The following is a 25687-nucleotide window of genomic DNA, read 5'->3' as shown; positions in this document are numbered from 1 at the left end:
ATGCTTTTTTGTACACTAATCGGCAGAATTGATGTGCACTTATATTATAAGGCAACTTCTGACCAAGTAGATGTTTTAAGAGGTTGTATTTATTCCCGCATCTTTGAGCCTCGATGCTTGGGGTGGGTTTGTCGTGCATTGTGAACACATGGTCTTTTCATCCCGTTAAATGACACATTCATCACTTTCTTCAGTTTTAGCGGAATTGCGTCCTAAGTAAATATATGTGGCAATTGCTTTCTACATAATTTGATTTACTTATCCGCAAAGTATCGGATCGTAATTATTATTGGTTTCTAGTGGTCGTCATGTTTTTTAAGTCAGATTTCATTGTTTCTTCAGTCCTCACTTGACAAAGTACCTATTTCTTTGGACAAAAGCGAGTTATTTTCATGATTTTAACTGGTTTGTACTTCCTCCTGCAACTTGTAAAACACGTTTTCATTTTTTCCCCATCTGCTGTGGTACCATCAAACCCTCACTTATTAGGCAACACATCTCCTAATATATACCCTTAGTGAGATGGCGGGATTCAAACACATTTTTGGCACTATTCGAACGCTTTTTGGTACGGGCCTGAAGACGAATTCTCGTCAAAGCGCTTATGATCAATCTGATAAAGAAGCTGACAGTGATGAAGCTCACTTCTCTTTTTTGGTGGAATTTTCTACTGCTTTTGCTGACTGGCATGTTTTTCTGCTTTAAATGCATTTATGAAAATCACCTCGAAATGCATTTCTCAAGGATGAACTTCAGCAGGCTACCAACGCGTCTGCTCTCGTGTCTATCAGCATTCAGCTCTCGTGCAAACATTGTTTCTAGGGATGGTGCCACGATTATTTGCTGGCATCCAAGGCAGAACATCCCCTATGAGAAGACCAAGGTACGCTACGCCTTCCACTCTTCAGTTACTTCCCCATAGCCTATCATACGCGACTTAGAAAGAATAAAACAACCTGAATCGCCCCTGAAAGTCCAGTTTGATCACACGAAAGAGCCAACCATACGAGAAGTCGCAGCAGCTCTGTGCAAGTCTTCACGAACACTTAAGCCCAGGTTAGTTCGCAATTTACTTTGACTTATTCCCGTATTTCAGACGGAAAGAGCGTTCCTTTAGCCCGTACTACTGGGATGATGAGATATTGCGGCGACGGTTGTGAGCAACTAATTTCTGTACAAAAATACTTATTTGGGCTTGAACAAATATCCTCTTATCCTGAAATCATGGGGCGAACAATGGGTGTTAGATGTATTGTATTATAATAAACACAAATGTGCGGAATCTTGTAGCAATCGGATAAGATGGCAGCGTTGATACTCGTTTTTCCTATCATAGGAAAGAAATGTTCTATTTTAAGTCCATGGGAAGCAATATGTACAAGACGATGCTCTGACACTCGCGTCACCTTTTTGATGAATTTACGAAGCCATCTGAAAAAAAATGAATTAACAATGCTCGATATCATAGATTTGAAAAGGATTAAATAATAGTAATAAAAGTAAACAGTCGTGTCTTAGCTTCCACACGGAAAATGAAGTAGTCAGGGTTTTAGGGTCGGAGGGCAAATGTGTGCGTCAAAATCAATTGGGCCTATTATCAGTTGCAGAGGTATTTCAGTCCACTGATGAACTTACCTTTAGAAGTGCTATAGAAAGAGTTGCGCCTGTCCTCGGTTACCGCCTCTACGCATTCATGAATTAAATTAGTCACGACAGGCGCGTTATGGTCAGTGTCCTTATTTGAATTTGTTGCTCTTTTTGAGTGGTCGTATGAGGGGTGTGTATGGACCGTACTGGCACTAAGCTAACTTGGGTCGACAAATTAGTGTCATCCTTCATTTTGCCCATTTGGGTTATTATTTATTTTGTCGTGAGTAGTCCAAGTAGACTCGCGGAGGCGAAGCAGTGTCCAAAAGTAGTCACAAAGGCTTATATACGGGGGACCCCTGCTGTCGGAGCGGTTCCATTAGTTATTGTGATTTGACCAGATTGATTATACAACAGGCTCACTTGATTGGCAAGGAGAATTTGAGCTGAACAGCTGTCCGATTTTGGCGGTAGATCGTGCCAACGAGGAATGCCGGTCTCTTTGGGTAGGACTTTCCTTTACCTTCGTCCCTTCGTTTCTCTCCTTACTGCGCGACAGTGATTTGCTTATCCGATGGTAGCAAATGTAGCAATAAATTAGGCCGTTGCGAATCCTCACCGAAGTCTCGCTTTGTCCATCGCTCAGTTGAATGCCACATCGGGCACAAACGAAACAGGAGAGGTGATAGAACAGACTTAGCTGTTCAATTATCATAAGATCGCTGGTGCCTGTAATGCAGTTCACACCATTACGTACCAGCACTGAAATTGATAAAGGGAATGGGAACGAACCACTAACCCAGCTGTTGATTGCAGCCCGCGCATGTATACCAGGTGCCAATTACGTTAACTCTTGGTGCACGAACAGATGACAGCCTGTAAAATAAGGCATAAATTCCCTGTGATACCATTGTGTATGAGTTACCTGAAGGAATTTTACATGTCAAGAAAAGTAATAGCAGGTCAGTACGTTAAACCAGGTTGGGTTTTTTTTTCAGTAAAAATTTTTGTAAACCATCATAACGGGCTTACCTAAGCCGATTCTGTGATGGCCCACCAAGCGTTCGGCTCGACAACAACCGCGTATCTGTTTGTGTCGGGTGTGTATTTTCTCTTTGGTCATCCTCCCTCATTCTGACTTCGGTCACCTGGCCAAATTTTCCGAATGATTTAGGAGGAGGTGGAGTGGCCCAATCTATATGCTCTTCCAAACTTTGTAGTGTATCCATTGTCACCATTTCCGCCATCAGCGTCTCCGTCTTGGTGCAACTAGCCACGACCTTCGGAAACTCGTGCTCTTCCTGACGCGTACACCTCTGCTCCTTACATACCATATTGGGTAGACGGTCGGAGTCGACTTCTTCTATCATCTCTTTGTGTTCCACCACATGCTCCTTTAGTACCGGTGCAGTTGTGGCTTTTGCAGGTTTTAGGGCCTTTCCTTGTTTACTTTGTGGGAAGTCATCGTCATCAATATCACTTGCAACTAGTGAAGTGTTCTCATAAACCTCACGATGTATCACTACTTTGGGTTCGACTACTTTCAGCTCCCTTCTTGAGCTATAGTTTGATAGAGTGGGTTTGGAGCACACCTTGTCATCCAAGGAGCTGACATCGCTATCGTATTGCGCATCATCTGGGGACTCCAATACTTGTCGATGCTTTCGAGAATGCAAAATCTGATATGCGTCGGATCGAGGCGGATCATGCGAGTTTGATACCTTGGCTGGAAAGGGCGTGCAATACGGACTAGCGTTCTGCCCACTCACATCTTCTTTGGCATTTCTTTGTTGCGGAGTCAGTAAGCGATCAATCGGCGCACTATTGATGACGCCTTGAGCGTAGCAGGATTGGTGAGTAGAGGAAAAACCTTCGGTAGGAGGTCGACACCTTTGGTTTGGAATGAGTTGTAGGTAGTCTTGCTTGAAATTGATTGGCTGCTTAAGAAGGGGCTGAGTTGCAGAGTTTCCACGAGTCGGTGGTGATGGCGGCGGCGGTGGTGGCGTGAGCAGCAAGGAGATAGAAGGGTGTCGATCGAGGCGCGACAATATCGGTCCAGGCATAGGTGATGGCGACGGCGAGATAGTGTAAATTAATGAGGACATCTCGGACGGCGTGGACAGCAGAGAGTTCGACAACGGCGGCGGCGGTAGTGGTGGAGGCGTCGGGGCCTCCAATGACGAACTGGGAGATTGGGCTTTGGAGGAGTTGGTATAAACGGCTGAGACCGGCGGCAGCAGCTGTGGGCAATTTTTATGAGAAGTGCTATCACTCTTAAGATAAGAAGCAAGTAATAAGCTCCATTTTTAACCAGGTAATTGATTTCAGTTGGGACTTTTAAAAACCTTTAAAATGAACAGTCTGAATAATCGAAAAGGTAGTTACTTGGTTTTATTCTTAAATCGTAAGAACATAGCATTGAGCTACCAATTTTACCCTCTTTAACTTATTGCAAGCTAAATCTAGTCCAGCATAAGAATGGGACAATTACCAAGAAATGCTGGTGGGTGTTTTTGACCATATTTTATTATACTTACTACCAGCCTAGTTTTTAAAGCCAATTGTCAAAGTCCTGGCTTACTCCTACATGACCTCTACATTTCTGTCAAAGACAAGCATTTGGTTTGAAAGTAGATGCATTAGCTAATTTGAATTTGGATTTACTGCTAACACACCACTACTGCTCTGCTTATCGCTTAATCTACTGCCTACTCACAAAGCCTTAATTGCGTCCAAATAGATCAAACGCATGGAGCCTGTCAGGATGGGTAAAAGGGTATTTTCATTGATGGTTCGAGTTTGCAACGAATGGAGAAATTCATTATTTTTCACTGAAATTTCGCTCGTTTAAGCAGGTGTCGTGACAAGACTTGTATCCATGGTGGGTAATATAGGAAGAAGGTTTGCGCGTTATTTCCTGTTTTGTGTACGGGTCGACTCCAGTAAACACGTTTGACTTGAATTAAGGAAGTTAAACAATGACGTAATGCAAAAAACCCAAATAAACGAATAAACAAATAGTGAGACAGCATACATGCCCACACTGGCGTGGTTTTACAGCATCCGAAACTCCCACAAGCTCTGGTGGTGATTTCGCGTGTGATAGCTCGACATCACCTTTAATCATCACCACGGTAGAGGCCATTTCCACCTGTGGTGTTGTGTATACCATTTCAGGATCTAGTGGGGAATTTAAAAAAAAACACGATTGACACCTAAATGAAAGTCAACTTTAATACAATACTCCGTTAGAAAACATTGAATAAGTTGGTGTCCCGTAGGAGCTGTGAAAACTGTCTTGCAGAACACAAAATAAGTTTTTAGGGAATTATTCGATTTCTTTATGCAAATCGAATCCAACTTTTATGGTTTGGATAAATATGACCTCACGTCTCTGCGTGGTTTATTGGACTTCAAAATGAATTTCAGATCGTCGTGATTTACCATCGAAATATTCGTACCAAAAGACTTAACTCCTGTAGTGTCAGCTAAATTCTCTACCCATTATTTTCATACCCACTAACCTGAATAATCTGCTACAACACGTTCTGCTGAAGGGACAAAGTGCTGAACACCTCGCACAGGATGGACCTTTTCAATTTCTACCAAGGTAATACCTCGGTCCTCTGAAATGTCCTTATTAAATGCTTCATTTCCACCACATCTAAAATATTGCAAAATTTTGTTTTATTAGAGAAGATTTTGACTTTTAATCCATCACGAAAGAATGTCTCACCTTGCAGGAAGCGATACTGTAGACGCTAATGCTTTTCTTATGCATTTGTTTGCTCAAACTACCTTAAAAGGCTCGCAGAGATACCATATAAGAAGTACACGTACTCCGCTTTTAATTATTATAACGTCTGCATAAAGTATACCTTGGTCGCCGATTTCATATCAATGTATCCATTTGTGCCTGGTGTGGGCAGAAACTGCTGAACCTTTGAATGAGTATGTCCAATAATCGGTTTATGCTCTCAGCCGAAGTCCAACGGTAATAACGTCAACGTTCAAAACTGTTCGGCCTGTGAATTCAATCCCACTTTATTGCTCCTCCTCGAAATGAGTTGCTTTCTGACGTTTAGTTACTCCACTCCGTCAAAATTAGATGCGTGAATCGAGGACCAGCAGAATGAAATTTATAACGCAAGGAACTTGTCCTCAAACTCCTTTTGAGTTTAGGCCTTTAACTAATGGTTAAGCAAAGAATTGGCCATAAGGTGTGCCGTTTAGCAAGTCGGAACGCTCATTTCACACTACAGCCTAGGCGTTAGGCAGAGCTGCATCTAGTCGGGGTTCTTCGAGCGCAAACACTTTAAACTAGTTTTTAATTTATGTGGCTAACTTGATAGACTGCTGCTTAAAGCCGGAACAAAGTCGTGCCCTGGGCCTCTAACGGGCATTAAAACGCTTTTTAGCCAAAGGCACAGGATCATCCACATTAGAATCAAAGTTGGTATATGTTGAGTAGTCCGTTGACTCCCACAATGATGCCTATTTTTTCGTTTATTATGTTGCATATTTCATTCATTTGGGCAGTAATACAAGGCAATAAAGCACTCCACATACCTCGAAATATGAGAACCGTTTGAGAGTGCATGAGATTTCTGTAGAGTCTCCTTCTGTAAAGTAAATTCCATGAGTTGTTGGACAATTGATTAAGTAACAAATCTACTTCACTTACCTTGGTCTCGATGTTTGCCGTTCCCGGGTTCACACTCACTCGGTCAGCAGCGGATGGAATTGTTTTCAATGCACTCGGATTCGCACTTCTTGCCCCATCTAAAAGTGTCAAACTGCCATGAACAGTTAACACGCACGCCGTAGAAGCGGGACCGGGAGCTTTGCTGCTCATTAATCCATTCATAGAGTAGACAATGAACTGGAGTTTTTAAGCAATGGTGCAGCTGTAATTTCACATACCCACGCTCTCCCCCTTTCTCCCTCCACACTGCATGAGACGCATGAAATTGTGAATGCAAATTAGGCATATGCAAATCCCGTGCATACCTAATATGGGCGGTGCGTAAATGAGTGTGGAAAAGAGAGACGACACAAAGAACTCCCGACACTCATAAAAGTTCTAGTATCAGTTTTAAGTAATGAAAAAATTCTGCTAACGAGATTAATATCAAGGTTTTAAAGCCGTATCCACATTAAGCGGCTTGAATACTCCTGGCAAGGAGAAGTGGTGCAGGCAATGTAAAATCCCTTCACTGGTTTGATGCAGTGCCAACGATCAAGCCCTTCCATTAACTAAAATTATATGACCAAAATCAAATGGCAGTTTACGAATCAGTCCAACTTGTAAACTACCAACAGCGTCGCTCTTCAACTTACATGCGATAACAATTGACATCGCATACTATTACACTCATTTGTGTTCTTTCTCCTCCGGTAATCTTTAACAATTTGCCCAATTACTAAAAGACTCTTTATTGCACTTTGCTTTGTAAAGTGGTGAGAGACAGATTAAAAAGCAATAATAGGAAGCGACCATTTGACCTCCTGCCATATCTTTTAATCAATGGGAGCTGGTGGGTTCACAATCCTGTACTTTAGCTATCCGGGTTGTGAACAGCAACGTGAAAACTACCAAAAAAGCATGCACAGTGGTGATTTAGGTCAAAAAGCATAGTAATGCCCTTGTTCCTCCTTTCTAACCTCAGTAGTCGCATTCTAAATACTAAGTGGATGAAACATCAGGTAAGATTAACCGAATGAAGAGGTGCCTGACTTCCAGTAGTAGGATGAGGTTAGCTGCGTATTTGAACGGCAAATAGACAGCGGTGAGTTTGATCCTTCAGCAACACAATACCACTTGGTAGTACACAAAGCAGAAACGGACCTCGGTCGGATGAGTCATGGCTCCGGAAGACCTTCACCTCGACGGGTCTCTGTTTTTTCGCGAGGCGCTCCAGCACCTGGTGAAGTTTGGCCAGCTTGGGGACGAGAATGGGGCGATCAGCAACGAAGGAACAGCAGAGGTTGTCGACTGAAAACAACTCATCACCCACCTCCAGATGACCCCTGTCCGCCATTGAGTCTGCCAGTATGACGTCGAGCAAACCACACGATTCAGGGGCAGAGGAGCGTCGAATGTGCAACAAGTTAGTCGCCTTGAAGAACGACTCAGACATAGTGTCAATCGTGGCTATGATAAGTTTTAATTACTATATTGGCAACTGACAAGGTGTAGTTGTATGAGCCTTCGCCATTAGGTTTGAAGGAAATGGGAATAATCATGGCTAAAATTCGTAAATAATGTGATTCCCGCATTTATCCAGCAAGATGATCTATAGTTATCCGGTGGTACTTCAAATACGCATATCCTCTTACTTGTGGGAAAAGGCGGCTATACTATTCCGAAAATGTGTGAAAAAAGAAAGGATGAGGAGGGAATTAAGCAGAACCTACTATCTAAGCTATGCAGCATTGTAGGCACCATTCACATAGGGCATCCATCACAAAATAGAAACGATGAAAATGACATGAGGTTTTTATTTTTCCTCCGTGAAATTTAAAATCAGCCATCTAAAATCGCCTGCAACTATATTGTAAGGCACTACATCTGGCGAAAAACTGCTAAACCATTGGCGTATTCATCAGCTCATTCCACACCGAAGCTGTTGATGGACTCCAGCCTAGTGATGAGCAGAGCTTTTTCAAAAGCTGCGATCTTCTTAGACAAAACAAAATAAGTCTCAACTCTTAAGAATTCCCGTCTCGAGTTTTCAGAAAATTATTTCACTTGTAGAGGGTACAATACACATTTAGAGGCGTCCATGCGATTTGACTGGGTGTCATAAAGTAAACCTGAAGTCATGCATTATTCATGCCCAATAGCTGCTCGTGAAAATAATGTAATAGTTGTGATGCACTGCTATAGAAAAAAAGCCAAACTTTCCGAAAATTTGTAGTGTACATAGGTTGTGCGCTGATGCTGCATCACTCGTCTTTGTGAACTGTCCATAGTCCACTTTCCAGTCATTTAAAAAGACACGGTCTTGCAGAATTCTCTACCACAAATGAATGACAGCCAAAAGGGTTTCCTCGATCAAGTTCACTACCACAGAACCAGTCGTTAACACGCCTGTGACGCCGGTCGTTTACCTTTGTCAGTATCAGAGGCTCTATATTTCCTTTCAAATTACGTTCGTATAAACATTCATGCGAAAATGCTACATAATACGGATGTAGTAGCAAAAATGCTGCAAAGGCACTGACTCGTTACGATATCCTGAATAACAAATGGCGGTCCGTCATTATCGCCGAGGGCAACAACAGACATGCCCATGTAGTCAGCATTCACACAGTCGGAGTGACACATCAGCCGAATCCGCAATGGTAAAGGCCGTTTAACGCTCCCCTCAGATTCGCCGAATTTCTCAGGAGTGTATTTCTGCAAAGCAGGAGAAGAAGGCGTCGTAAGGAACAACCCAGCAATCAGGGGATGGAATGCATTCACCAAGTTAACCCTAAAATAAATTTTACCATCCTACTTCATATAAACCATTTGCCCGATGACCATTGTGAAGCTTTGCTGAACCTTATCACATTTCATGCCAACTATTAAATAAGTATTTTAGTTCAATTTTAATGGATTTGGATTTTAGTAAAGATTTTATTTTAACTACTAGTGACTTCAGTGATCAGTAGCAGCATGATGGCAAATGATATTACCATTCAGCAAACCGAATTTTAGTAAATTTCCCGAAACATTAATGGTAATGGGTTAAGTTTGACAAAGAACTATACACTTGCTTCATCGGCATCAAATGAATGGGCTTTTCTTGTAGAGGCCTATACAACGCCAAGACGAGCACCAAAAGTGCTGATTGAATAGAGACATTTTGATAATAAGGTGGAGGTGCTTCATTTGAGAAGGTGAGACAAGCCTCCAAAGTATTGGGACACTCATCCTCCAAAACATGCCTAATCAACCTCCCCGATCATGCAGTCAAATCCGATAAATTACTACCTCTGATTGTATGCTCGTTCTTAAAGCGCATTAAAATAGAGATTTATCACTAAACCAGGATTACCTGAATTAGAAACAGTGGGGTATTTTAAAACCCAGGAATAACATTCAGATACGCTCATCAAAGCCGATTCATTTTTTAGATAACTGCTATAACAGAACGGGTGCTCTGTTGCTTTAAAAGAGGAAAGTATTATTGATGCTCACAGAAATGTGGACATTCACAGATCTACAGCCTTGCGCCAACGGTGCCTTCTGAAATTTGACACTTGAGTCGTCGTAGGTGCTAGGAGACCAATCACATTCTCACCTCGACCTGGTAGAAATTGCACGAAGACCTGGTATAATTTAACTATTACAGTACATCAAATGCAATGCGAGCACAATTGCAGTGTTTTCAATTCAGACAAAGATGATTCACGCTTGCCTGTCACACAGATAATCAACTTACAGCTTGCCAGAACTGTGTCAGTCCATAAGACATCGGTAATTGGAAAATAATGTGCAAACTAATTAGGTTCCTTGAATGCTACCAAATTCCAGAATCCGCATCTGTTGCAGAGAATATGGCCTATTAATACTTTAGAAGGAATTTACAAGACATTTCATGGGCATCATTTGACGGGAGCTAAATGCTACCTACGGTTTAATGCTACTAAGGAGCGGGGCTTAAATAAAAAAAATTATGGACCACATGCCTATATCATACCAATTAGTCGAACAGTTTAAACTCCGTGTCACTGTCTTTTACAATATGACGCTTATAATGCAGGAGAACTGGTAAACAGTAATCGTGAAAAAAGTGGAAAAAAGGTTAAGCTAGACCAGTATACGCGAATAAGCCAACTGATGGTGGATCACACCCAAATTATCCATTGCATCAAAACGGCAATGTTATTTTAAATTGGTGTATCACACTGTTGAAGATAAGCTACAGTTAGCTACCAAAATCCATGCTAGACAATTATTGCGATCTGATGGAAGATGGTCACGTTATTTGATCGCAATATCTCGACAGCAGTCCTGCTCTACACTAAGAGATGAAAACTTCAAAAAAGGAGATAGAAACGACTGATGGGAGGAGAAGTATTTGGGAGATATTGATTGTGGTAAATCGGCATGCCGATTTCAGGCGCTGTAAAGCATACGAACCTTTGCATTCCAACGACGCTGTGAATGATGTGCTGTGTTCTCCTTATTTGCGTTACAAACATTGACCCACACAATGTATTTGAGGATAAAATGAAGCCTAGATATTAAAGTTTAGAGGTCTGACTTATTTTTGTAACCATATTTGAAGAGGAGAGGTCTGGCAAGTGAGCAAGGGTCCTCAAGTCAAAGATAAGCGCAAAAGCGTGCTCGTGGCCTCATACAGACGCCTCGGTGATTCTAATCGTCACTTCAAAACAACGCAGACAAAAGACCCATTTTCTCCAGCAAATTCAGTTTTAAATTCCATCATCTCATTGGATCAGTTGTGGGAATATTCCCTTCATTAAAGTAATAAACATCGTTAAGGCAAAAGACAATGGATATTGAGATCGACTAGTTCAACTAATGCTTATCATGGATTATCATGACAAGAAAAGTTGAAATTTTGCGAGTGGTCGCCATAATGTAGGGATAAAAGGTGAAGCATTTCGTGTGATCGACGATTTTCTTGCATTCAATGCTTTTGTTGGATGTAAACAGAACAGAACCTAAAAACGGCAACAGAATGACTATCGACTCCTTATTACAGTATTTACGACTACAGGTCGATTCGTCTAAGAGAGCATTGGTACATTTGGCGTATTGGTATATTTCCCCTAATGTTGACAAATTAAGGGCAAATTAATGCTAACCGTCCTCCATGAGTTAGGTAAATTCCTACTGTTCTGAATGAGGTCTTATTGGAGTTGTTATCAAATGGGATATTTAGTGATCATATCACCTAATCATTCGCCGGTTGAACTTAGTCGAGCGTTACAAAAATCCATAAAGATTGTCTCGAAGTTCAACTTTCACGTTGGCAAATATGTAATTCCCTAAGCTTTACTGAAAGGTAACACAATCTCATTCAAGATCGCGAGACGGTAAACGCTATGTAATATCCAGCGACAAAAAAATCTGGAAAGTGTTAAAACTGACATTGAAATACTAGATAACTTTAGTCCTTGATGTGATGTTGGATTGCAACATCCCCAACCACACTAACATGAAGATGGTCGGAATGCAGAGGTCAAGTTATTAGCAGGAAAATTCAAATTCAGTGAGTTCCCCAAATACATACAACTTGGCAACTGGAGGCTTTCTTTTAAAAACAGTTTAAAAAATAGTTCCTCACATTTATTGGGGTTTGTTTTGATGCTGTATCAGAGGACGAGAAAAGCTCGTTTGAACCAGAATGAGCATCTCTTTGAGGAATGAAGTGGCAGCCAATTTTCGAAGCATCTTGGTCTAGAGTCCTAAAACGGACAAAACGAGCACCGTGGGAGATATATTTGTGTCATAGTTGAATTTAAGATTAAATAATTGTGATATTCCCTAATTTGCGGCTAGCACACAAACCTGGTCATGGTGGTATGGAATTAATATCTATGGCTCAACATCAATACAAATGCACACCGTTAATCATTCTCTGTAGTTTCGCATATTTGATATAGCTTCCACCCCTCTATGAATTGGGCAAGTTTAACTGTTCATACTAAAGTTACGTATGAAGCATTAATTAGAATCAAACGAGATCTGACTTCAGTTTTCCCATATGATCCCGCATGTTGTTGTCTAGGTAGGGAGTATGTGTCTTCGTCACGACCTCGCTCTGTGGGGAGACAACGCAGTGTTGCTGAAGCTCCAAGGAAAGCGCTTTTGCAGCAGCCCTTCGACGCTCACGCCAACTTTCAAGATTCTGGATACACAGAGGAAGTGTAAGTAATAAGGCACAAGTGTAAACAAACGAAAATTTGCCTAAAAGCACAATACATTTCAAGAAATTGATGTAATTGGAGGGTATTAATAATCCATGAGACCAATGCTTACATCAGGACATGAATAGTCTCTTCTTCCAATAATAGTCAATGTAAATGGAATTATGGAATGTATTCTTACTAACGAAATACCAATATTTATGTGTAGTACAAGCGGCCTAAATGACGGTAATTCTTTTCAAAAATACTTAGTGGTTTAAAGAGTATTTCTCTATAGCTTCATGATGAATACTTTCACTGAATCGTAGTGTTTCTTATATAATATTCGTCTAGAACTGACTGTTTTTTGCCCAACGTCGATTTCCATAGCATATAAATGGATAAAATGCTTTAATTTACCACACAAAGAGGTCATAGACAATAAGTAATACGCCTTGTGAAGACTACAAAGGCTGTAAATATGCACGAAAATAATTAGTGAACCGCGCATTTTATAAAAAAAGTATCTAACTGCGTGTACGAAATTCATTGCATAATTTGCTTTTCGTACTAAAAACAGATATATTTTTCCAACGCAAACGTGATGCTGAAAAGGCTCTAAAAAATAAGGCCGATTTCACAAATATAAATTTGACTTCTGTGCATGAGAGGCTGGGTAAAAGTGCAAAGCTTCAATATCGACGACAAAAAATTTACCAATTGCCATGATTCACCATCCATTTGCCTGATGAAGAACCACAAGAAATCTAAGGATTCAATGGAAGAAACAGAAGCATTGCACCAAAATTCCGCATAACTAAAAAATTCCATGTTTCTTTACTACTGCTAGAAACGAGTTAGTCGGATGTATTTGACATAGTGGAAATTTTGTTAAATTTAACTACACGCAAAGTTATGACCCGCACATTTTACGCAAATTTACAATGACGTTGATTAATTCCAAAAATAAAAACAAGAAGCGCAGGTTTAAAGCCTATTTTTGAAAGTCAATTAGTAAAGGAGGAATCTCGCATATTTTAATAAGCAGTCTTCTTGGCAGTCATTTTCATGTAGCGGTAAATAGGGCGCAAAACGTAAAAAAATCACAGTAACAATATTAAAAAGAGATAGCCTAGAGGTTTGGCTTCTTTTTGAAATGATCTGATACAAATTTTGGAAATAAGCGCTTAAGGATATTGCAACAATTCCAGTTATAGGTTGTCCTCAATTAGGGACGAAACGATTATCGATATCGACACAGAAGAATGCAGAGCTTAACAAAGTTTTAAGTCTTCAAATTGGCTTTAAAGCTAATAGAGGCACGCGTTTGTAAAAATACTACTTAGAAAAACATCAAAGCTGTTGTAAAGCGAAACGAAAGAATCCATGAAAAAAAAGTATAAAGTGTGAGCAAAGTACAGCGTGACAGTGTAAAACTTCAAGTAAACGTGAAATTAGAAACTCGTATAACTTGACAAGAAGAATAAAAGACCAGCCAATTAAAGCACCATTAAAGTGACTAACAGGAAAAAATCTTAAAGCAAAAAAGAAGAAATCTAAAGCATTGCGGTCATGTACCAAAAAAACCACTACCTGATCAGAAATTCAAGGCACCGGAATTTATTAAAAAAGAATAAAATAAAGCATAAAAAATTGAGAGAACAAAATGACGGCTTCTCAGATCAAACATTACTACCCAGGGTACAGGTGCAAAGGACAAACGCGACCCGTAACAACAACCTCGACAAATCAATTACGTGCACACATCTAGATATCTATTTGTGGTATATTAAAATATACGCGTGAAATCTAAACTCCGCAACCCAAGTAAAATGTAAAAAAAAATCAAAGTTTGTTATAAAATGATATTTACGTTGTTCGTACGTTTTGAACACAGCCTACAACTTTCGTTTTGCAAAGAGTCTCTTACTTACATATACTTGTGTACTGTTTGCGTGAAAGAAATTTGCCAAAAAAGACAAATGCGCGAAATTAAATTTTGTTAAATTGTGTTGGTATTTAAGACTTGCTCTCTTGAGACAGGACAAGTGTTATTATTTTGTTGAACTGTAGCTAAAAAGCAACACACTAACGCAAGGTTTTTTGAAATACATTAAACAAACCCACACCAATTATGCGGTTTGTTAGCCTTAAATGTCATTTTTATGCGAACAGTTTTGAATACCGCCTTCTAAGCCAGGCCATACAGGACAACACAAAATCTTTTAAGTTACGTAGCGTATTGTGGAGCGAGACTCCTCGGTCTCCGCTTCCCGATTCCTAGCGTTCCTAGACAAGCCCGGTTGGTTTACTTTGGACATCTTTATTAAAGACGACAAGATGTATAGGGAAAATACAATATTCAAGAAGGAGGGGAGCCGCAGTCACTAGGTAAGTGAGAGGACGATCCAGTTACCAGGTTCGAATTTCCTGCTTGCCTCCTCCCTGAAAGGCACATTAAAACATCATAAGTATTACACGTATCGTTTACATTAGTCCCAACCGCTATCAAGTATCAAAATAGTAGACATTTATAGTGTGCCGTTTGTGTATTCCTTTTTCCTAGGCCCTTAGAGCACAGGTTTAGTTTGATAGTGTTATTATAGCGTTCCGGGACATTCCCTATAGAAGAAAGAAGACACAATACTCGGGCAGAATATATGTATTCAGCACAGAGAAGGTGTTTAGGCCATTGGCATGGCCCTAAGGCCAGCTCGCTCAGTGAGATGCAAGAAGGTCAATTCAAGGTGCAAAAGTGGCGCCTCACCAATACCAAGTAATAAGCCACCATCGTATTACATTACAGTTGTCGATAATCGTTAAAGGGAAAAGTCAGGTCCTGAGCGTGTGCTTTCGAAGTCTAGTCTACCCCAGGGACACCTGACCACTGAACTGCCATTTACTTAAAGATATATTCAAACAGGTTACGTACTGCACATTGCTCATCGATAATCAGCTCATATATTGACTCATGTCTGGTCTATTCAGTGGCATGCTTTTGACCTAGCTAAAAACGTCTGCATCTCGAATTACATCAGAATTAGCAACAATTGGCATTGAATTATTTACACATGATTAGTTTCTATAGTAGACCTTATTTAAAATCCTTTATGCATTTGTGAAGTTGTTCTTTTTTGCTTAATAGAAACAAGGTGGAGTGCTTGTACTGCGTGGATCTATTCTGGCGTAATATATCATTTTTAACATTCTAAGTGTAAATTAATAACTTAATATCCCATGAATAACATTAGTGCCATACATTTTATTGGTTTATTCCACCCGCGATTTTTACTGGTGTTCCATTGCTATCGGGTCATATATCGTTGTAATTTGTCTCACTCTGTGATTACCTCCTTCGCTTTCAATGGCATCAGCGAATGTTGGAGGTGGGCGTTATTATTGCCATGTATGCCAAAGACGTGCGTCCCCAGTACTACAAGATTCTACTCTGAGGTGCAATTTTTGTAATCAGGGTTTTGTTGAGGAACTCGACCCTAATGACATGGAATGGGTTATGACTGAGTAAATTGCTTTGTTGTCATGCAATTTCAATTCAAGATTTGATGTAAATCCAGATGTGCCCCCTATTCCCAATTTTGTCGCTGCCATGCAGTCTGCCTTGGGTAATATCACTGTTGGATTTACAAGTGACGAGCCGGTCTCGGCAAATACCCGGTCACGAGCACAACGCAGACCAGAGATGATGATGGGTGGAATAGAATTATTTATGCAAATGCTACTAAATGCAGATTTGAATCGTAAATCTAGTTTGCAATATTACCGTTCCTCCTTTAAGCATTTAACATAGGTGGACCTCCACCTGCAACGCCGTCAGACATCGCTTCGCTTCCCAGAAAAACTCTGTCACAGGCAGATCTTAAGACATACGATGTTTGCTCGATATGCCTGGAAAAGTTTTCAGTCGACGATGAAATACTAACATTGCCCTGTTTGCATGGCTTTCACCAGTCCTGTCTATCAACATGGCTGAGTCAGGTATTGTATTTACCAAGTTTTTTTTGTTCCGTTACGTTAACTTCTTGGATTTTTATATTTTACGTGCACAATGATCTCAGTAGTTCATACTTGAGATTTGTTGTTTATTTTTAGATTGCTGAGTTACTTTGGGGATTAGCTAAACATGACGTGACTTAAGAGCTCTGGCAGTGAATTATTTAGAACTCAGTTGTGTTGCCCTTGTTTTTTTCTCACTTTATCTTCTGGTACAATATTTTGTGAAATTGAGTTAAATTAAGTTGGTCTCCTGATTGGGGTCTCAGTTAATTATTCTTGATTCAGAACAGTTGTTTCAGTAATTAACATGCATGTTTCCATGTTCTTTTTAGAAGATGTTGCCTCTACTTGCCTTTTTCCTCTTATTTAAAGGTCTCCTTTAATACATGGTTTTTCGTTATTGTTTTAACCTTTTCCGAAGTCGTCCTTTACCAGAACGTCTCACTATTTATAGCAGTTTACAGTAAACTGGAGCAAATGACGTCATTACTGTTTCTGCTTCGAATGTATCAGAGCTCAATCACATGCTACCCAAACTTTGATAAAATTTGATGTTTTAATTTCACTGTCCTAAATTTGTGGTCTTTTTTATTTAGAAAGGCTCCTGTCCTATCTGTCGAAAAGACATGCAGGGTCAGGATACCTCGTAATGTTCTTCCAACCTTGATGGCATCTATTAGCTTTTGAGAATCCTCCTTTTATCAAGGTCTTCGGTGGACGTTTGATCGCGTTAGTGCAGTCTCATTTACGTGCTCCGTCACTTGTAAAGTTGCCTTTTTCTGGGAGATACACCTTTAAACTTGAATCTCTCTCTTCACGCGATATCCTTCATTTATTTTAATTCTATCCAATCTCCCTGCTGATGAGAATGCAACATCTGTTCTGTATTACCACATCCTGATGATTGCGTCTGGCGCAAAGGATACGTTTTTTGTAGTCGCCTTCACTTAAGGTGTGGCGCACGAGCCACGGAGTGAACTTTAAAGTGCTTGGTGTTTTGAGTAGCTTGCAATGCCGCATCTAAAATTAGCGTATTACACTACGTGGTTATGAGACATCCTCACCTCTCTGCGCAACGCTGATTAATGCAACTCTGCAAATCTGCTCAAAGGTGTGCCTTTTTAACCCGCCTTCTTAGTAGTGGCTGTTTGCGGTGCACAAGGATGCTTTGCGACCTCGTCAAATCTAGATGGAGCTCGGATGTGAGAGTAATAAAAATAATATTGATAGGTAAGTGAGGGGTCATGCGTCACCACTGCCATGTAGGCGTTCTTCTTTGGGTAATTGACTTGGCTCCAAAAGCGTATTTACTTCTCACCAGAGGGTTTCCTGTTGTGGGAGTCAGTTGGGCTTGAGCGCTGCTTCTATGCTTTGAGGTGGTTAGGAGTTGTGGGCGGTGCTTCCGCCAGATCACGTTTTATCTTGCGTTGGGCTGTGTCGGGATGTGGTTGCTGTTTCGAACAGTGCTGGCAAGCCTTAAGGGAGCCGCATACGATGGATAGGCCCATTGGATGCTGCAACAAGACTGGAAAGTTTAGCGTGTTATGAATTTGGCTAACAAAGTACGTTGCTAAATTCCACCCTCTGGGTATATTGCGGAGGGATAAGGGGCCCTTCGTTAGAATTTAGACCTTGTGGGTCTACTACTAGAAACCAATACCAGATATTAAAGTACATATTGACTGTGCATTACGCAATACTTGCCAAACCCCCCTCTTCATCTTCACATAAGTCGATGTGTTCAGAGATACGTTGAATGCACAAATATGTTGGTGTGGTAAGCGCTGGTATCGTCAAGACTTCAGGCCCCGGGAGGCTGTCCGCGCATCTAGTTCCGAATGGTATTACACTGTCTAGAAAATGCATTAGTATTCTTTACATTTACCACAATGCCTTGTGTCTTAAAACAGTTGCAAATTTGTGGGAACCCAATATAGCCGGCTGATGCATGGATCCACACTGCAGTATATTAAATCAATATTTACCGGTCTACAAAAGCGCATGACAAGAGATCCGGCGATACAATGTCTTACAAGTGCTTCCGAATTCTAAGCCTTCTAGACTGTCTTTTGGCTTCAGGAATTTCGAAAAATGTAGTACTCTACTCTACCATAGCCAGACTATTTTTAGTTTATTTTCGTTTGCTATCATCAGTACTGTTTTAATTACTTGAAGCTCACCTCTTGGCAAATTTTTAGTAAATAGAGCGGAAATAGCCAGTAATACGAATAGGTTAGACAGTTTAAAGTTTCTTGATGACGGAGGAAGTGTATTGGTTAATGGGCAATCTTGTTCAACGAATCTGTTAGCCTTGTGCAATTTTCTGCATCGTAGCAACAAACCTTCTTGACCATATCCGGAATTGTAAGGGATCATGGTTCATCTGTTCGAAAATTTAGGTTTCAAGAAAAAAAGCCAAATTGGTTTGAACCACAGGACGCTGTCGTCTTTGCGGATGGATAGAGCCTTCGAGCTTGCTGAAGAGGCATTAAATGATGGTGAGGTACCTGTCGGATGCGCCTTCGTATATGATGGACAAGTAATTGCTTGTGGTAGAAATGAAGTAAAGTGCCATTCGAGTTCTACTTACATAGACAAATGTTTGTGGTGATGCAACTCAGCATGCCGAAATCGTAGCAATAAAACGGCTGGAACAGTGGTGTGCAAAAAATGACCTGAGTTTAGAATCCGTATTACCTAAGGCTGTGCTTTATGTGACCGTGGAACCGTGCATAATGTGTACAGCTGCTCTTCGGTTTGGTCTTCCAGTTCAACCAAAGTGGTATATCAATCTTTCTTTCTGTGGCAGGTTTCTAGTGTCATTTATTCTTCTCGGAATGACCGTTTTGGTGGTTGTGGATCTGTAATGAACGTCAGTACCGACGACTCATTGAGATCTCCATTGTCTTGCAAATTTAATGGACAGTCAGATAGATCAATTAATTTGCTGAAGAGATTTTTCGAACAGGAAAATTGGAATGCACCTGAGGAAAAACGATGTAAGAAGACCAGTCGTGATCACTTTTAACAGTTCTCTGTCGTCTTTAATGCATCCAACTTTTGTTATGTAAATAAATCCTCCCACTCTTCAGCTTTTGTGATTAAACCCAGAATTCGCTTTACTTAGGCAATCGTATTCGTTTTGATATGCTTGACCTTCTCAGGTCCAGTCAGTCATTGTAGGGAGTTTGTGTTGCATGGTGATGTTGAATGTTTTGCTGCCGAATGTTCTCTAGCGTTGTACAATGTTTTGTTATAAATCACTGGCAGCATATGCTAGTTTGGTCCGGGTGATGGTGACGTGCTTTTGGATGAATTTAACATGTTGGAATTTTCGCGCTGTAATTGGGTGATGAAATATTTGTCAATATCTCTACACGTAACTGTTTGTTAATAACTAATTGAACACTGTGTGGGACAACTGCCTTCATATGAGGGTCGGACATGGTAGTTACTGCGCTCGGGTCGCTCCAGTGATCTCTGAATCTAAGTAGTCTTTAAACTAGACGTGACAACCGGTTCAGAGGTGCTCTGTTCGTCCACTTTCCTTGGAAATATCCCTCATTGAAAAACGTCAGTCAATATGTAATTATTTACTTGTGTAGTTAACTATCGGTTTTTGTTTAGTGTCACTTGGGGCTCTGTCACTGCACCTCCTCCGGGCCATGCTAGTGGCCCCAATCCCTTCTATGCATCTTCGAGATATATTTCGTCCGAGTATTGTCTTCTTTCGCCTTAAGAGAAGTCTCGGCTCACTACAGTGGTGATATTGGAAGGCGCACTCGATCTTAAAGGATAAATTCTAATCTCAACTACTAGGTGATAAATCTTAGCTGCAAGAAGTGTATATACTGCAAGTGGGAGAGTCCCTGACAACCCCTACTCAACAGAAGGGTTGAAAATGACTTCTACCTCCGCCAACCACCACGGTCCTGTGTTCTGCATGAAGGCACAAAGTGTGTCGACGTCTGACTTCCTCCGCTTCCCTACTAGCCTGATAGAACCCAGATGGATACTGCTGGGCATCTTAAAAGTGAGAACGAAATGACAAGGAGGAGAAAGTGCGAAACCTTATCCTCAAAGAGCGATGTTCAATCCTGTCCTTTGTTATATGACTGCTTTTAGGTTAGTGTTCCTACGATCAGCTATGGACACGCGTGACGGCCAGCGCACTTTCCCGTCTTCGATTCCATTTCCTTTACAGGACGAAACTCTAGATCCCGTTAAGTGTCTCCTCAGTTGCTTGGACATTTCATGACCGCCACGGTTGGCTGATAAGTGCTTCCTTACAGCATTGACTACGTTGTGATGACTGACGTGTGAGGTTGACCAAGGCGAGCGGCGGGGACGACGCTCAAAAAGGGAGAGGGGCTGTGTAATGCGTTGATTTTCTGTTTAACTATCAGTTTCGGTTATGAGGCCACTTAGGTGCTTTGCCACTGTATCTTCGTCGGGTGGGCTAGCCTCTGGACCACCCCAGTAGCCGCAGACCTTCTCCATGTCGATAATGCATTTTCTGTCCACGTATTATACATTCTTTTGACTTAGGAAAGTTTTGGCGCACTCCAAATACCTCTAATAAAACACGATTTAGCTTACACAGGCTCGTTGTTAACAGCTGCATTCCTGACCTTCGCCAACATAATAAAGTTGTCATCTCACTTCACTTGACAGATATTATTAAAAACGTTATTCTAACATCAGCAGATTCAGCTAGAACTTTTTCAATGCAAATTGAAATATGATCTTCTGCAGGATATTTCTCTTGAATTGCTTCATTTCGGCAAAGGCAACTTTCATTACATTTGCTAGATCTGATTGACGTGATGAACTTAAGGAAGCTAAATGCGTCTTGGATCTAGCATTGCAAGCAATACTTTTGCCAAATGACTACAATTTTATTACTGGCCTTTCTGTGAAAAGATGCGCTCTGTCTCGTGATAGCTGTTAAATGGTTATACGTGTTCCAGCACTTTCGGTTAGGCAAACTGATTTATGTTGGACCCTAATGATATCATGTAATCATATTAAGACTGCACTTTTACTTTTAAAATGAGAATCTCTTGAAGCAGAGAGGAGAGATCATCTAGTTGTTAGAGTCTGGATGATGAAAATCCTTTTATTGGGTCTTACACCATCTCAGATAGAAACAAAACGTTAAGATATTAATGCTGCAAAATGTATTTGAAAAAAGAAGAATTAGTTTCAAATCATTCGATGAACTGATACGTAACTAGAAACGTTGAATTTTTAGAGACCACTTTTTGAAAGGGTTTATTATTTTCTTGGCTTTTGCTGGGTGGATTGACGTTGTTGCTTGCGTGCAGAATCTTGTTGTTGTTGCTGGAACGACTGAGTTGGCCGCGTACGTTGTGAGGTTTGGTTTGGAGTCGAACAAGGTGCGTGCAAATCCCCGTATTGACCATACTTACATGGTGGTATGGCTTGAATCGGTGTTTCGATCTCCTTTTTGGATTCATCGATATAGCGATTCGGACCCAGGTATTCATAGGTGTCCAACATCTCTTTGAGGCATAGCTTTGCGCAAGCGAAGGTGATGGGCTTTGATGGCGGCTCTGTCGGGACTGACTGATTGTCCTCCTCGACTTTTTTAAGGAACTTCCTTATATCTCGACACGACATCCTCTCTGCTCCTCCCTGCGACCGCACTAGCCTCTCGGACAAACTGATCGATAGCAAGACGGCAATTCAAACATCGGCGGCTCGGAGGGCGAGGCTTTTGTAGGTGAGGCTGCTACTAAATCCAAAAGCATGGCATTCTACGTCCCGAATTCACGGAAACCATTGGAAAATTTGCAGCAAGAGATGGACTATTCACGAGGACGGCCTCTGAATCCCAATTTGGATATTAGCCTGCCGACTTACGTGATTGAGAATGCAATAATTCGCGCAATAGCTCACGACAACTTCCCCTATGTTACGGATTATATTCGAAAGTGTCCAGCCAACATCACGCGGTACATTTACCATGAGGTATACACTTCACAAAAGCCAATGCAAAAGACGATCACAATATGCCCTCCTCTTTATCACGCCATTCGCGAAAATGCTCTCGGATGCATTCGCGTCCTAATGCAACATGGAGCGATGGCTTTCCAGCCCTCTTACGCGTTGCATTGGGGTGGTTTCCAGGACGGTGAACCGACAATTGAAATCATTGAAAAACCCAATATAGCCTGCTTAGCAGATATGATTTTGGGTAAAGAAATTGAATTTTCCTCACTAGTTTTGAAACAAATGAAGATGGTCAATGTCGATTTTGGATTGCCGGTGGAAATAAGGGTTCAACGTTTACAACAACCGACCCCGAATTCCACTAAGACAATTCAATACAGCGATGCGTGGGAATGCATCGAAAAGGCGATTGAGAAGAGCTGTCAACGAGAAGAACTGGCTAATTTCAAAGCTATTCTGAAGAAGCTTCATTCTGCATACAATACAGACAAGCTGGAATCTCTCTACGTGAAAATGAAAGAAACGCGGCACAAGAAACCTCCCTCACAACAGCTGGAGGAACCGCCACCTTGACGAATTATACCCACACGACTCCCATGTGCACTTTCTTTGGCATTTTTAAATGTTTATTTGTTCCCATTATGCTATACCGATGAATTCTTTTCAGATTAACAGGCTCCACTCTCTTTCTTGCATCTGAAACCCAGGTTTGGTTAGAGCCGCTACAGCCCATGCTCCGGCCTGTCACGTTTTCTCATTTAATCAACCTGCGCTGTCCGTCCCACGTCTAGAACAAAAGGCTTCATAACCCGAAATCTTACCCGGCTTTGTGTTTAATTGGTTTTTTTATAAAATCACATCGATAGTCTAGGAGGACTGCCAATTATGATTATTTTCGTAACAAAAATCGGTGATGTTAATATCAAGCGTAGCAGCTTTGAAATAGACATGTCATGATACTATTTTGAGAACCAGAAATATGCGCAAATCTTTATAATCCTACCGTACTGACAACCGCCGACAGCCCATACATCATATTGCCACGATTTATTTGCATTATCGTTGTAAGAGATAAAATCAAATCAATCTGAATGACACCATAGTAAGCAACCAGACTTCCGGAGTAGCTTTCAATAGTAAAAAACAGAGATTTTCCACACACAGAGAGGGACAATACATAGCTAGAAACGACGTCGACCGCTGCCACGAGCGCGACCCCGACCAACCTGAAAGCCGCCAAATCGACGGCCCGTTACTGGAAAGTGCCGTTGCAGTTTTGGAGGACTTTGTTTGGCCGCACTGTGAGAACCGACCAGCGTCGTAGACGGAGCAGGACGTTTTAATGTCGACGTTGTATCGACCCACGAGAGAGTAAGGTCGCTTAGATGCTCTGGCTCTACCCGGGGGCGAAAAAGACACCGTACCATCTTCTCGATGTTTTCAAGAGCCTAGAATGAAAAAGTGCGAGTCTACTGCCGTTATAAACAGTTCTACAAAATATGTACCGTGATACCCCATGCTGCCTAAATCCAGTTCCCTTGAGTAATTCATGTGAAACGACACCAAGATCATCTCGGATACAGGAAACATTAGCACCAATAGCAAGCACATTTTGTTAGAGTAAGAAACAATTCGGTACTTAGAAAGCTTAGGCAAGTATGTGAACATGCTCGCCTCGCAAGTAAATAAGCAAAAAAAAGCATACCCGTCTGGCTTCCTCGGCTAGCATCACAGGGGACAGCCCCTCTATTCGGAATGTCGCTTGTAATTCAGCAATGATGGAGGCTCTGTATGAACGAATTAGGCGCGCCGTGTATTGGACTTTCTGTCTCAACGCTTGAAGACGAAAACATCCTTCTCTTGCTGCCTCATCGTCCCCAGCCTCCGTAGTGCAAAGGAACTTGGGATTAAATCTAAGGAGGCTTAACAGGGAGTAAATGCAACATTCCTCAGCAAAAGCAGGAACCAAAAGTTTTTTAGAGCCACTATCCTCGAGAGTGATTATTAGTTCCTGGCCCGAAGACGGTTCGGGCAAGAGTTCCATCAAAAAATTGTACAAAGGTAACAGGGTATGCGTTTTTTCGTCAGACCGAAAAGTAACTCCAGGATGAGCACTAAATTCAGCCAACAGCTGCAATATACTTCGTTGGTCAGATGGATTCTTCACCAATGATACTTTGGGGATAACTTTCACGAGCACGTACCTTAGAAACCCACCTGCGGAAACGTTTTTCTAGTAGAATTTGTGGTAAACTGTACGAAATCACCTACCGACAAAAGCTGTACCACTTGTTTTCCGCAATCCCGTATATGTGTGACAGATGACACAACCTGTGGATTAAAAACTGGTATAGACTGAACGACATGATCAGTAATCTTATTAACCAAGCTCTGGCGTGCTTGTAACGACGTCGTAGACTTCAACGAAGAAATAAGGGATATAAGTTGCACGAATCCACTTCCAGAGACAATTGGCAGCAATTTATTTGATTGTTGAATAATGAATTCCTCTAGTTCTGATGATATTTTTCCATCAGGAAGACGCTTCAAGTTGGCCATCAAAAATTTGACCAGATTCTCTCTATGAATCCCAGAATCATCCGATATTATGTGGTTGAAAATGCCAGCAAGTGTGCCGCTGGGGTCCATTTCAAGTAAATTAAACATAACTAAGGTAATAACGTGAAGTTCCTTTAAGCAATAAAAACAAACAAAGACATACCGATGCATCATCAGACGCGAACATTTGACTCAGAACATCTGAAACACGCGAGATATACGCAGGCTCCGACTTGCATATTTGCAGGAGATCATGAACTGCTTGCATGCGTATTATCGGGTCTTCATCATCACAGAGATCCAACAAGTGATTAAAACTACTTTCTTGTTCATTTTTGAATAACTTGAAGAATCTGCCTATAAGTTGAGATGAAAGTCTTTTCTCGTTTGGCCCACATTTGCTGCCTAGAAGAATAATTTGAAAAGCATTACTTTTCTAAGTCGTAAAAAGTGCTCTTCCTGTACAAACCTCAACATCAGAAGACTTTTCATTTGATATAGTATCGAAACAATTGTAGAGCGACTCAACACTCACAGCAATCATGACTAGCTAACGAATTCACGGGAAGAGGCTAATGGAAACATGACTCATTCGGTGTGATAACAAAGGCTTGAAAAAGAGGAGTTTAGGTGGTAAAAATGATGCCCTTTAAAATATCTTGGTTAAAAGATTTCAATGGAT

The 25687-nt window shown here is 41.1% G+C and overlaps 5 protein-coding genes across 5 annotated transcripts; 3 read left to right on the top strand and 2 right to left on the bottom strand. All coding sequences in view use genetic code 11, as the record gives it.

The window, feature by feature from the left end:
* EGR_00239 (Mitochondrial 28S ribosomal protein S32 (S32mt)) lies at nucleotides 1–1160 on the top strand (the record flags this gene model as incomplete). The annotated part of the gene is made up of 4 exons (XM_024489488.1): nucleotides 1–122; nucleotides 745–883; nucleotides 923–1056; nucleotides 1097–1160. The coding sequence occupies 4 exons, from the start codon at nucleotides 1–3 to the stop codon at nucleotides 1158–1160; spliced, it is 459 nt and encodes a 152-aa protein (XP_024356166.1).
* Nucleotides 1161–1402: 242 nt separating this feature from the next.
* On the bottom strand, nucleotides 1403–15355 carry EGR_00238 (LIM and calponiny domains-containing protein; the record flags this gene model as incomplete). The annotated part of the gene is made up of 12 exons (XM_024489487.1): nucleotides 1403–1431; nucleotides 2011–2316; nucleotides 2387–2463; nucleotides 2620–3827; nucleotides 4622–4767; nucleotides 5112–5251; nucleotides 6157–6209; nucleotides 6272–6369; nucleotides 7436–7741; nucleotides 8815–8989; nucleotides 12291–12458; nucleotides 15326–15355. 12 exons carry the CDS (start codon nucleotides 15353–15355, stop codon nucleotides 1403–1405), a joined length of 2736 nt encoding a protein of 911 aa, XP_024356165.1.
* Nucleotides 15356–15820: 465 nt separating this feature from the next.
* Nucleotides 15821–17120, top strand: EGR_00237 (RING finger protein; the record flags this gene model as incomplete). Its single annotated transcript, XM_024489486.1, has 4 exons — nucleotides 15821–15978; nucleotides 16015–16214; nucleotides 16253–16452; nucleotides 17067–17120. 4 exons carry the CDS (start codon nucleotides 15821–15823, stop codon nucleotides 17118–17120), a joined length of 612 nt encoding a protein of 203 aa, XP_024356164.1.
* Nucleotides 17121–18925: 1805 nt separating this feature from the next.
* On the top strand, nucleotides 18926–23019 carry EGR_00236 (tRNA-specific adenosine deaminase; the record flags this gene model as incomplete). The annotated part of the gene is made up of 5 exons (XM_024489485.1): nucleotides 18926–19033; nucleotides 19065–19252; nucleotides 19288–19469; nucleotides 21742–21869; nucleotides 22168–23019. 5 exons carry the CDS (start codon nucleotides 18926–18928, stop codon nucleotides 23017–23019), a joined length of 1458 nt encoding a protein of 485 aa, XP_024356163.1.
* Nucleotides 23020–23627: 608 nt separating this feature from the next.
* On the bottom strand, nucleotides 23628–25549 carry EGR_00235 (Apoptosis inhibitor; the record flags this gene model as incomplete). Its single annotated transcript, XM_024489484.1, has 5 exons — nucleotides 23628–23894; nucleotides 24152–24679; nucleotides 24718–25137; nucleotides 25169–25441; nucleotides 25475–25549. 5 exons carry the CDS (start codon nucleotides 25547–25549, stop codon nucleotides 23628–23630), a joined length of 1563 nt encoding a protein of 520 aa, XP_024356162.1.
* Nucleotides 25550–25687: the final 138 nt, after the last annotated feature.

This window comes from Echinococcus granulosus (assembly GCF_000524195.1).
Source record: "Echinococcus granulosus chromosome Unknown EG_S00001, whole genome shotgun sequence".
Lineage (NCBI taxonomy): Eukaryota > Metazoa > Platyhelminthes > Cestoda > Cyclophyllidea > Taeniidae > Echinococcus > Echinococcus granulosus.
This window is presented reverse-complemented; position numbering and strand designations above follow the sequence as displayed.